Source organism: Kogia breviceps, chromosome 9 (assembly GCF_026419965.1).
Source record: "Kogia breviceps isolate mKogBre1 chromosome 9, mKogBre1 haplotype 1, whole genome shotgun sequence".
Taxonomy (NCBI): Eukaryota; Metazoa; Chordata; class Mammalia; order Artiodactyla; family Physeteridae; genus Kogia; species Kogia breviceps.
The window spans coordinates 64409242-64422299 of record NC_081318.1 but is presented as its reverse complement, the minus strand read 5'-3'; the positions used below and the strand labels follow the sequence as shown (position 1 = coordinate 64422299).

The following is a 13058-nucleotide window of genomic DNA, read 5'->3' as shown; positions in this document are numbered from 1 at the left end:
TAATTTCATATGGTACCAGCTCACTTTTCTACATAACAGTTCTTCTGGTGGTTACCACCATAACTCTAACACACTTACACACTGTTTTAGGACTAATTTGAAAATGTATTTACTGACTGTCCTCTATCAAAAATGAGAAATTTAGCCCTACTTTCACATTAAAGATAAAATAAAAGATGATCTATTTTCAGTTCACTATTTTCTAAAGGTAGAACCTGATAATTATTAACTGTTTATAATCACTTGTCAATCTTATTGGAAGGTCATTTTTGAATAATATTTATCTTTGTCTATGTTATCATCTGAGAAGCACAAAAATAAGATTATGTCTATCTGCAAGGGTGATAACTTTTCAGAAATGTCTATATTTATTCTTATTTATTTATTCATTTACTTTTGGACTGCACTCTACAGCATGCAGAATCTTAGTTCCCCAACTAGGGATGGAACCCATACCCCCTGCACCAGAAGCTCAGAGTCTTAACCACTGGACCACCACGGCAGTCCCTCTATATTTATTCTTAAAGCCAAACAGAAATATGAAGTTCTGTCACCAGAATTTCAGAATTCAAAATGAAAATCAGAAGGAACTGATGCATAGAATCAATTAAAAATTGAGGGCCACCAATCTAACCATTTTAACATTAAGTTTGAAGGAAGTCAGTGGTTCATTGAGTTAGTCATGTCTACAGATTGTTCTGAAAGAAGCTATGATCAGAAAGATTATTATTATTACCTAGAATTAATTATTAATTATTATTAATTATTTCTCCACCTCCAGTTTAATCACCTATTACTAAATAGAGTTGGGATCCCACAACTTTAGCATGTTTGGAAAACAGTGATAAGTCTAATGTCTTATTTCCTGTAGGAGTCCAACTGTCTTATGCAGAGACAAGAAAGGATTCAAACAGGAAACACTGGTAATCTAGAGTAAGCCAACATCTCAGCTATGGGAGACAACAATGCACCTTAACCAAGAGCATAAAATATGACTCAATTTCTACTAATACCTATTTCGAACAAAATCATTTTCTACTAAACTCTCAGTTATGATAACGTATCAAGAACTACACAAATAAATTTGTGACCTTTGGGGCCCAGGAAGTAAATTACAAGTATAGCAGACTAGGTAACAGAAAGTATACATCTTTGAGTGCTTTTACAAGATTCAAAAAAAAAAAAATTATCAACCTAACAAAACTCATTCTACCACTGTCACAAGTAACAGATAATTCCCATCAACCATGATTAAGCTTTAACAAGGTCAGGAGTCTCTAATTTGCTTGATACCAAAAATTATCTTGAAAAAGTAATTTGTATCATTAGATTATTTTAATCCTTGTAAAGGGAAGTGATACAGCTCAATAAACAAAAAGAGAAAAATTATATACAAAGTCGGGATTTATTTTCATAAAAATAATTGTGGAATACTTAAAGAAATTAAGCTTTGGAGTTTTCCCCTAATGGTATTCAAATTAAGTCCTAACTTCTGAGACCTAACTATTTTTGTCAGTTTACAATCTCAATCATGACAAACCAGAGCTACATTCTAGCCAAGAATATTCTTTTCTGCCAAGGTTTTCACCAAGAGCACTAAAATAGGTCTGAATTTTACTTCCTTTACCTTCCTTTTCTTTCCCTTCTTTGGAAGTACCAAACAACAGTAAACGAAATGGGAGATAAAAGAGGTGAGAAGTAAAGGTTTAAAAAAATTGATCAAGATAAACTTAATTTTGATTGCTGGAAGTAACCTCAATTAGTCACCTTGATACAGTAAGAAGTAATTTCAATTTAAGATTACACCTATCTACTTTTAGGATCTAAGCAATAAAAAATTCTAAATGTTGGGAGTCAAAAGAATTGGATTAGATCCATTTAAGCCTAAGTGGCCTCATGCAAATTCCTTAAACTCAGTGCCCCTGTTATCTGTCAAATAATATCTCCTCCACAGAGTTACTGTAAAAATTAAATGAGATTGTGGAAACAAAAAGTTCTCGTTAAATCACAATGCAAATTCTTCTTGCTGATGCCATTAAAAGTAAAATAGTAACAAAACACAACCAAATTTCATCCCTTCCTACCATACCAAACAGAAAAAAAAAAAGAAAAGTAAAAGAAAAACCAGAGGAAAGGAGAGAGATATGACTAAGCATCAAAAATTCTCTGGAAGAATATTTTAAAACGGTTAAAAAGATAAAAGTGAAAGGGCTCTAATTTCTCACTTTCTGTCAAAAGGGACAGAATTAAGTAATTTTTATTGTTCACGTATTTGTATTTTTCACATAAAATATTTAAACATAATTTGTATTTCTCAGATTCCTGCAATGAAAACTTTATATGTATATGTGTGTGTGAGTTACAATGAACAGAAGACAAAAGGAAAACCACACTTTTCTGTTTTTCAATTTTGTACCATGTGAATATACGACTCTTTAAAGAAATTTATTGTTCTTAAAATCACAAAATATAACGAGCAAGCACGCATACTTTGTACCTCATATTTTTAAAAGGCCCAATCCACAAGATCCAGCACCTACCAAAGTACAACTTTTTTTTTGGTCAATTCTATTCTGGTAAAGGAGCTAACAGACAAAAAGCAAAACTCCCCTCAAGGGGACGCCAAGTGATCTGAAAAGAGAACTCTGTTCCTGGGCTGTTCATGGCTCATGTTATTCTCAGAATGTCACTCTACTTCAGGATATCTCTAGATTTTTTCCCCCTCTGTCCATAAAATAAGCATGAATATATTTTAAAGTAATGAACAGAGAAAACACTTTTGCATCTTTGTATCTTTTTCTTTTTAAAAAGGTATAGCTGATTTACAGTATTACTGCATCTTTGGAATAAGGCCTTCTCTGATAATTACCTGAGTAAGTATCAAAAAAACAGAAGCAGTGACAGTATCTAGTGATACGATCTTAGGGAAAGGTGGGAAATAAACAGACAAAATAAAGTTTATGTGCTTTAACTTTATATTGGCATTTTAATTAAACGGATTCTTTTTAAGAAAAGTCTGAAAATCAGCTCAACTGCAGAAAGCTGGGAAAAGGGAAGCGAGAAGGAAACATTTACCTGAAGCATCTCCAACTTTAAAATCACTGTCATCTGAACTATCATAATCGAGAGCTTCTAGCAGAGAAGCTGCCAAAGGCTTCACCTGCCTCCTCTTGGAGCTGCGATCCACTGTTAAGAGAAAAACAGTACACCGTCATTCATAATCACGCTAAGCACGGGGGAGAGCTGTGGTACTGAGGGAAGGTACAGATGACCTCGTGCAGGTGGTGCAAATCTCTGTCTTAATTCAGTTCTCAGCAAAAGGTGTGAGGGAAGGTTGAGGTGGTAACACTGGCTGGGGAGGGCCGGGCAGATCCACGGGCAGCTCCAGCCCCGAGGTGCAGCAAAGACGAACCCAGGCCGACCAAAATCGAAACTGGCCCTCTTGAACATCTTGCTTCTGAAACTCGTTTGTAATCCCTCACTTTGACATCTTAACAGTCAATAGATAATGCAAAGCCCAGGGAATATGAAGAGCTATGTTCATTCCCACGGACCATGGAGGGGGAGCGTCCACGAAGGGTTCAGCTTCCCGCAGGACACTCCCACCCCCGCCCTGCTCCAGCCGGCCCTGACTTCTAGAAGGGCTGAAATGGACCTGTCGCCCCGCGGACGCCTCCGACACACTTACTAAGGAATCCGAGGTGGTCGTTTGGAGTAGACCTAGGGAGAGGCTGCGAGAGCCCAGGCAGCGCCGAGGTCGAGGACTGAGACCAAGGAAACGAGTCCAAAAGATGCTATTAAAAATAGGCGGCGCCGCGGACCAGACCGGGGCGCCCCAGGTGCAGCCCCGCGGTTTCCCTCCCGCCCCCCGGCCCCTGGTCCTCGCAGACCCGACCCCGGCCGCTAGCGCGCCTTCCTTTGGCGCTTCCCCGGCCAAAGGCGCCCTCCGGCCCAGGCAGCGCGGCTAACCCGGCAGCCCTGGGGAGTTAATTTCCCCTGGTAAAACTCTTAGAAAAAAAAAAAAAAAAAGAAAGAAAGAAAAACTTTATTAGCCTGCAACAAAAGCAACAAAAGACTCCGAATTTACACAATCCGAGGCCGGTTGCCTAAAACAATAGGGAAAGCAACGACCCGGATACAGCTCTTTAGAGAAGGAAGTGAGAACACCAGGCAGAGAGCGGCCCTAAGAGCAGCAGAAGCCGAGGGCGCGTGCGCCGGCCTCGCCTTCGCTCTCCCTCTGGGAGGAGGAGCCGAACGGAGCCGGACGGAACCGAACGGAAGCCGAGAGGGAGCCAAAAGGAACCGAGTAGTGCGAGGGGGGAGTAGAGAGTTCTAGACCCTCGGCCAATAAGTTCCTGAGGCCCGGCCCTCAGTTCAAATCCGTGGAAGGACAATTTTTGTCTGACAAGACGAGCAGGATGTGTGTCCTCATGAATGTGGAATAGTGCCTTGCATACATTTAGATAATTTATAAGGTGAATTTTTTTTTTTTTTTTTTTTTTTTTTTTTTTTGTGGTACGCGGGCCTCTCACTGTTGTGGCCTCTCCCGTTGCGGAGCACAGGCTCCGGACGTGCAGGCTCAGTGGCCATGGCTCACGGGCCCAGCCACTCCGCGGCATGTGGGATCTTCCCAGACCGGGGCACGAACCCGTGTCCCCTGCATCGGCAGGCGGATTCTCAACCACTGCGCCACCAGGGAAGCCCTATAAGGCGAATTTTTTAAATCCATAAAAATAGGAGAGTATGTACAATCCGATGTCAGTCCTTCAACAGTTTCAAACGCCACGTTTATTCACATAAATGTTATTAATTATATTTAATAACAATGTTAAAAATGTTAGAATCTGAGCAGTATTAATACTTTTTAAATGTTTATATATCAAGGATAGCAGAAAATTTGAATGAAGCCGATTCAGTTGATTCATTTATTCCCCAGATATACATTGAGTGATAATGTTTGTAACATGGGGAAATACCGTGTCACAAAGGACTGTAAATGAAATATATAGGAATCAAATCATACATTGCAGTAGTGGTGCTTATTCTTTAAAGAAAATGTGTTGAATTCTTTTGTAAACTGGAATTAAATTTTATAACATTAAATTTGAAAAATTAGTAAATACCTATATAGTACAAGTCATGAGATGATTACATACAGGCTGAACCTTCAGCAAGAAAGTTATCTTTTCCCTGCCAGAGCTTAAGGTACAGTTGAGGATACAAAGAAGTCAGTGAGCAATTGCTATCTATTGTGAAAAGTACTGCCAGAGAAAAAGTACACATGCTAAGCCTTCCTGGAGAAAGTTATATTTAGATCCAGACATAGTGTCTGAACTGGCTGGAGAAGGGAGAAAAAGAGACAGTTTCCAGACCAAAGAAAGGACATGTGCAAATGACCAGGACAAAAAGAGTATGACTAGTCAGATTCCCTGAAAGCTGGACTACCTCTAGTGCCTCAGGATATTCCACCACAATAGTAGTTACTGCAACCTCATATTTCTGTGTTCCTAATCAGTGCTAAAAATGCAGTCTCTCTGACCCTCCTATCTCTCTGAACCTTTAGTTCCCTGACCCAGACTACCACTGCTATGTACCCACTCAAATCTTTCTATCGTGCTGAGGAAACTTCCATTCCAAAATTTTAAAACCTTAGTAAATCCTTTTCCCTTTCAATGATCGTTCTTGTACCTCCTTGTATAAAGTGGAAAGTTACCCTGCAGCCCCCTCAGATGGAAGCCACTCATTTTCTCAACATCCAAATGTGGCATCTGATCCTTAATGTTCCCCACTGCCTTTCAGATCTGTTATTTCTCCAGTCAAAAGCCTAGAAACTTAAATATTTAAACAACTTCACTCCAGGAACTTCATTTCCATTCTACATGCTTCAAACATTAACCATACTATGGATTGTTTAAGCCCTGAAATTATAAAACCAAACATTCCTCTCTCTGACAATCTCCTACATTCATTGGGAGGAATTATTCTGAATTATTTAAAAGGGAAAAGAGATTTCTAAAGCTGGCATTCAAGTTTCTATAAGAGAAAATCTTAGAAGTAGATTTTCTCAATGAAAATACGTAAACCATTTAATTTTATAAATGCTGCTTAATTGTTCTCTAAAAACAGGCTGTATCAACATATATTACCACCAAGAGTTCATGAGAATTCTCTCCAATTTTCCAAACTCCTCATTATTGACTATTAACAATCATTCTTTTAACTTTTGAAGTAATTTTAGATTTATTGAAGTACACAAAGATAATACTGAGTTCCTGTACATTCTTCGCCCAGCTTCCACTAATGTCAACATCTTGCATAATGCTGGAACATTTACAAAACTATTAGTTTTTATTTATTAATATTAGTACAATATTAAGTAAACTTCGAATTTCACTAGTTTTTCCACTAACGTCCTTTTTCTGTTCCAAGATCCAATTCATGGGACTATATTGCATTTAGATTGACAACCTTTTTAAACTTTGCAATCCATGTGTTAAAAAGGAAAAAAAGGAATGAACGAAGGGAGGGGGTGAAGGAAGGGGAAGGGGAGAGGAAAGGGAAGGAAAGAAGGAAGGAAGGAAAGAAAGAATAAAGAAAGAAAGGATTTTAAAATAGCTAATTGCTTGTTTGATGTGCATTTAATAAATATGGAAGAGACTGACAGTTGTCTCCCAATACCTTTTATCCCTTTCTTCTTCAAAGATGAAAGCCCTAAATTTTAAATAGGCACAAGCTTTCCAAGAATAAAGACTTCATTTCATAACTTGAAGTTATGTGCAGTTATGTAATTGTGTTCTGGCTAATGCAATGTTAGCAGAAGAGGTATGTGCAACTTCCAGGAGATGGCATTAAATATTCCCCCCCTTTTCTACTTCCCTTTTTTTTTTTCTTGCCTAACTCCCCTTGCTAGAACATCCAGTATGCTATTGAACAAAAGTAGGGAGAGTGACTTCCTTGTTTTGTTCTGATCTTAGGAGGAAAGTTTACAGGTTTTTGAGAAAATTTACATATATAAGAATATGTTATACGTGTACAGCATTATAATTTGACATCAGTATACACTTCAAAGTGATCGCCACCACAAGCTTAGTTACCATCACCGTACAGTTGACCCCCTTCACCCATTTCACCCACTCCCCAACCTCTTCCCCTCTGGTAACAACTAATGTGTTCTCTGTAGACATGAGTTTGTTTTTGTTTTATTTTGTTTGTTCATTTGTTTTGTTCTTTAGACTCCACATATTAGTGAAATTATATGGTATTTGTCTTTCTCTGTCTGACTCATTTCACTTAGTATGATATCCACAAGGTCCATCTGTGTTGTCATAAATGACAGGATTTCATTTTTTAATGGCTGAGTAGTATTCCTTTGTGTGTGTGTGTGTGTGTGTGTGTGTGTGCATATATATATATATATATATATATATATATATATAGTTGACCCTTGACCCCTGAGCAACTCAGAGGTTAGGGGCACTGACCACCCGCCCCTTGCAATCAAAATATGAGTACTGCTATCTCTACCTCAAAAACAAAGAAGTGGATAAATGACTCACCCAAGGGCAGGAAGCAGAAACAGTTCAGATAGAATCAGGACTTAAACTTTAGATCTTTTGATTCCACATATTGTGATCTCTAATTGAATACAAACTTTTCCCCACACTTAAAGATCTCTAAAAAGAAAACATAGGTACTATATTTATTGAAAAATCTTTGAGTAGAGGTAAACCTGTATGGTTCAAACCCGTGTTGTTCAAGGGTCAATTGTGTACCACAATTTCTTTATCCATTGATCAATCAATGGACACTTAGGTTACTTCCAATCTTGGCTATTGTAAATAATGCTGCAATGAATATAGGGGTGCATATATCTTTTGTCAATCAGTATTTTCATGTTCTTTGAATAAATACACAGCAATGGAATAGCTGGGTCATATGATAGTTCTATTTTTAATTTTTTGTTTGAGGAATTGCCATACTGACCCTTTCTCTCTCTCTCTTATTTCTGGGACCCCCTATAGTGTGAATGTTATTTTGCTTGATGTTGTCCCAAAGGCTTCTTAAGATATCTTCACTTTAAAAATTCTTTCTCATTTTGCTGCTCTGTCTGGGTGAGTCCATTACTTTGTCTCCAGTTCACTGATTCACTCTTCTACCTCATTCAGTCTGCCATTGAACCGCTCTAGTGTATTTTTCAGTTCAATTATAACTTCCATTTGGTACTTTCTTATATTTTCTATCATCTCCTTGTTGAAGTTCTTGCTGTGTTCACCCATTCTTCTTATGAGCTTGGTAAGCATTTTTATGCCCATTACTTTGAACTCTTTATCAGGTGGATTGCCTATCTCCATTTTGTTGAGTTCATTTTCTGAGGGTTGGTCTTGTTCTTTCAATTGGAACATACTCCTCTGTCTCCTCATTTTGTCTAATTATCTGCATTCATTTCTTTGTGTTATGTAAATCAGCTACCTTTTTCAGTCTTAAAAGACTGGCCTTATGTAGGAGATGCCCTGTTGGGCTCAGAAACACAATCCCTCCTGGCCAACAGAGCCAGGTGCTCTAGGGGTGTCTCCTATGTGGGCTGCTTGTGCCGTTCTGTTGTGGTGATGCCATGACTGCTGCAGAGTGCTGGTGGGAAAAGCTACCGCCGAGCCAAGGAACAGGGCTGGGCAGGGCTCTCAGTGGGGTTTGACCCCTGGTGCTGACAGTTAAAGGGAGAGTAGTTTCAAAATGGTACCTGTGCTGGCGAGATTGCAAAAATGGCTCCTGCCAGTGTCTCAGTCCCTGGGGAATGTCCCAGCTGGTTCCTCCTTCTCTGGTGGATACTCCAAGATTACTAAGTGTATCCCCTTTATGTATATGGTCCATGCACTTTTTAATCTGGTGTTTTTGTGCTAGTTTTTGGGTCAATTGAGTCTGCACATGGGCCCTCTAAGAGCAGGTTTTCCATTCCCCCTAGTTTCAGAGTTTTCCTGGATGTGTTCTCCCCACCCCCCGTTGGTTTTCAAAGTTAGGGTTTGGGGGCTCATCTCTCCTGTGCAGGATCTAAGGGTTGGAATGCCTGATGTGGAGCTCAAATCCCTTGCTCCCCAGGGAAGAGATTTGTAACTTTATAATCCCTCTTGATTGTGGATCACCACGGCTCCGGTGTAATTTTTTTTTCCCTTGGTGAGACCGTATTTCTGCCTCTCCTATGCATCTTAATGCTGTCCTTTTACCCTTTCTTGTATAGGTTCTGTTCATCCAGTTTTTAGGTCCCTTTAAGAGGGAATTAGTCCATATGTAGTTCTAGATTTGTTGTGTCCGTGGGAGGAGGTGAGTTCAGTATCTTCCTATGCTGCCATCTTGAATTCTCTCTCTTGAAAGCTTTCAGTCTTTCACTATTTAATCATATTTAGCTGTGGGTTTTCACAGGTGCCCTTTATCAGGTGGAGGAATTTCTTTTCTGTTTCTAGGTTTTGATTGTTTTTATATGAAAGAGTTTTGAGTTTTATTAAACTCTCTTTCTGTGTCTATTGAGATGATCATGTGTTTTTGCACTTTGTTTTTCAATACGGTACAATAATAAAGTGACTGATTTTCATATATTGAACCAACCTTGCATTACTTGTTTAAATTCCTCTTAGTCGGGCTTCCCTGGTGGCGCAGTGGTTGAGAGTCCGCCTGCCGATGCAGGGGACACGGGTTCGTGCCCCGGTCCGGGAAGATCCCACATGCCGCGGAGCGGCTGGGCCCGTGGGGCCGTGGCCGCTGGGCCTGCGCGTCTGGAGCCTGTGCTCCGCAACGGGAGAGACCACAACAGTGAGAGGCCCGCCTAGCACAAAAAAAAAAAAAAAAAAAATTCCTCTTAGTCATGGTGAATATGCTACTGGTTTCAGTTTTGCTAGTATTTTGTTGACTATTTTTGCATCTATATTCATAAGAGATATTGTATTACTTAATATTATTTTATGTCAGATAAAGAATTTATATTGTTTATTAACTGCTATTATATCATCTCCTATACATTTTTTGTACATCTTGAAAGCACACATGATAAATTTGTGCATTCTTAGAAAATTTTGAATCTTGTAATAATCTGCAATCTTCTTAAAATATTTTTATTATATAATCCATCATGTTTCTTTTTTTGTTCTGCATTAAAATTTGAGGTATTCATGCACTACTACACATAAGAATAATTACTTCCTAATAGCTGCAACCACAAACAGTCTTAATAGAGTGTTTTGCCAAAGAATATTCTTAATATTTGCAATTCTGTTCAACGAAGCAAGCCTAATGTGATTGTACAAGCATCATCAACAGTAATTATAAAAGGGAGATTTATATTTAGAAATGGCCCTTCAAGCTACTCCTACAAAAGGTAGCGACATAAGCAGCAAACTGTTGTTGTAGACACTTGCTATAGGAAAGAGAAACATAAATAAGAAACAACAAACAGTCTGGAGAACTGAATTTGAGTCAGAGCTTTGCCACTGTATTTCTGTGTCTTTAGAAAGTCAACTTGAATTCTTTGAGCCTCTGATTCTTCATTTAGAATCTGGAGATGATAATAATAGCCTCTCTTGTTAAATAAAATTTTTGAGAAGTAAATGACAAAGTAACTTATCTCCATAATTACTCCAGGAAAATGGAGGAAAAAAATCCAAGAAATAGGAGGGCATGCAATGCAAAACATGATGTAAAAGGGAAAGGAAAATAAAAGTTACAATTAAATGTGAATAATTATTGACAATAAAAGTGTGGGTTTTAATACAATTAATAAGCAAGGGTAAGTAAAATAGAAGAGTCGTAATTCAAAATGATTATAATCAAATCCAGGATATTTGGAGATAAAGAGATGGGGTGCTTGGTGGAAGTAAAACAAGAGAAATGAAAAGAAAAATTGAATTGTATTATCTGGTTTGAGTGAGAAGCTGTAGATCCTGATTAGTTTTTTAAGCAGCCAGAAAAGTAGAAATCAGTTTGTTATAAACCTAAGGATAATAGGTCTGGCTCACAAAGGGTAACTGAACATGTCAGTTACCTTTCTACCCTCCCCAAATTTCGCTGAAATCACAGACGAAATATAAAAATAGAAATAAAGCCATAAAAGCATACTACTGCTATAAATCTTAGAGGAGTGTCACAAGCAAACTTTTGAGGGCTAGAAAAGAATGTTGACAGTTATGGAGGTAGGCTCAGATTTCCAACAAAACCCACCTGATTAAAAAGTGAATAATCTCATCCAGGTGAAATAGATGAGTTACTGAAATGAGTTTTTTCCAGTAAAGCCTCTGCATAACGCTCACATGAGAGATAATGAGGGCTGTGAGAAGAGCTAAGACTTGGATAAGAGGCTGGGTTATTCATAGGAAGGAAAAAAAGCGACATAGCAATCCATTCTCAGAGGAGCTGAAAATAGTGTTTCTCTCCAGTATATAATTTGAAGTTCAGTTTTATTAAGTGAGAAGTCTGATTACAGAAATTACCAGAGTGGGCACCAGGTTTATAGGAGAAAGAAGGATAATGAGCCCAGTGTCATGAACTGCCATAAGGAATAGGAAGATCCAGCATATAAAACTACTCATAAACCACAAAGTAGAGCCTACTCACATGCTCCCTCCCTACATCACTGATCTTTTTCCCACCCACAGCAACCATCAGAGCAAGGACGTCTACAAACAGAACTTGCATTCATCATCTGCCAAATGAATGGGACTTCTTATTTAGGCAACATATATAAATTCTGTCTACCAAAACCACTTTATGTATACAGACATATAGGCAACCAAGAATCAATAAACATTTAAGTAAAACAACCAACATGAGAGGTTTAAAATTTTAAAAAACTTTAAAGACAATTACATAATTCATCTATATCAGGTTTCTTATGTACATCATTGTGGCGAGCATTGCCCTCTGAGGAAGGCGCCATTAAGATCCTCATAAGCCTCAGGGCCCGATTGTACTCTCCTTGGTATGCATCCTGGACTTTATGGTATGAACGTAAAAAAGGAGATGGCCTTTGGCCAAATCGCTCCAGGGACCTGCTCAGTTACTGGGAGTCCCTGGTTCTTCCCTAAAGCTAGGAAAAGCAACCCTGGAGGGGAAATTGGTGCCTTTGAGGGAGAAGCTGAGAAGCCAATCAACCAGCTGATGCCGATAAGGCATGACTAAGCAAAGTCCCTGCTTTAGGGGTATATATACGGCTACGCTTTGTTATTAAACTTGCCTTGCAACCATCAGTTGTCTGTGCCCTTCTGATCCCATACCTTGGTGCGTTCAGTTCCCTACCCCCCTCTCGTCGATTGTTGCTGCACTTTGAGGACCCGCCGCGGCTGGCGGCACATCATGAGATTTAGAAGGTCAAAAGGAGACAGAGACCACCTTCTTTTAGCTGTAGCAGCAGCAAAACAAGATCTGTTATCTATGAAAATAGAATCTACATTCTGGCATCTACTCACCAGTTTCAAAGGTATAAATAAGGTCATGGTGGAGAACCAGACCTGGAAAAGGTTAGCAGCAACAGCTGCACTTTGTTTTCTGACTTCTAGATCTCAGCTACAGTTGTATGATCTTCAAATTAGAACCTCTTTGGATCACTGACTTGCACTCTTTCAGCCTTTCTAATAATTTTGTATGTACCAAATTTCTTTTCAGAATAAAGTACTTAGAGTGGTTTCCACTTCTTCTACTAAAATCTTGTTTGACACAGTGCTTGCTACAGAAAGGTGTTCAGAAAATAAATCAACTTCTCAACAATGGGAATTAAAGGTTTATTAATTGCCTTGGTGTGTGTCAAAAATCAGTGACAACTTCATGACCAGTGGAAAATAAGATACAGATGCAGTGGTAGAACAGTTACTTACAGTATGAAATGTGATCACCTAGAATAAGGTGGCTGTTGAAGGCGAGCCTTTGGTAACAAGTGCTTGCTATGACAGAAGGAAAATTATTATTTTATTAGGATTAAAATAAGAAATACTGACTTGGGCTGGAGCAGGCAGCTAGCCAAACAAATGGCTGTCATTTGTGATCCCTTAAGACAGAGGTCCCCAACTGTTTTGGCACTAGGG

The 13058-nt window shown here is 38.8% G+C and overlaps 1 protein-coding gene across 9 annotated transcripts in view; it reads right to left on the bottom strand.

Annotated features, from left to right (window-relative positions):
* Positions 1 to 13058, bottom strand: part of PHF14 (PHD finger protein 14) — a 232917-nt gene that overhangs the window by 203750 nt on the left and 16109 nt on the right. For 7 of the 9 annotated variants that reach the window (XM_059073864.2, XM_067042570.1, XM_059073863.2 and 4 more), the window contains exons 1-2: positions 3689 to 4201; positions 3076 to 3186 (exon numbers count right to left, since the gene is read on the bottom strand). In XM_059073864.2, coding sequence (XP_058929847.1) covers positions 3076 to 3186; position 3689 — 112 coding nt within the window. In that variant the 5' untranslated portion in view covers positions 3690 to 4201. Of the gene's footprint in view, positions 1 to 3075; positions 3187 to 3688; positions 4202 to 13058 lie in introns of those variants that run through there. The other 2 variants (XM_059073874.2, XM_067042574.1) reach the window with 2 other exon arrangements.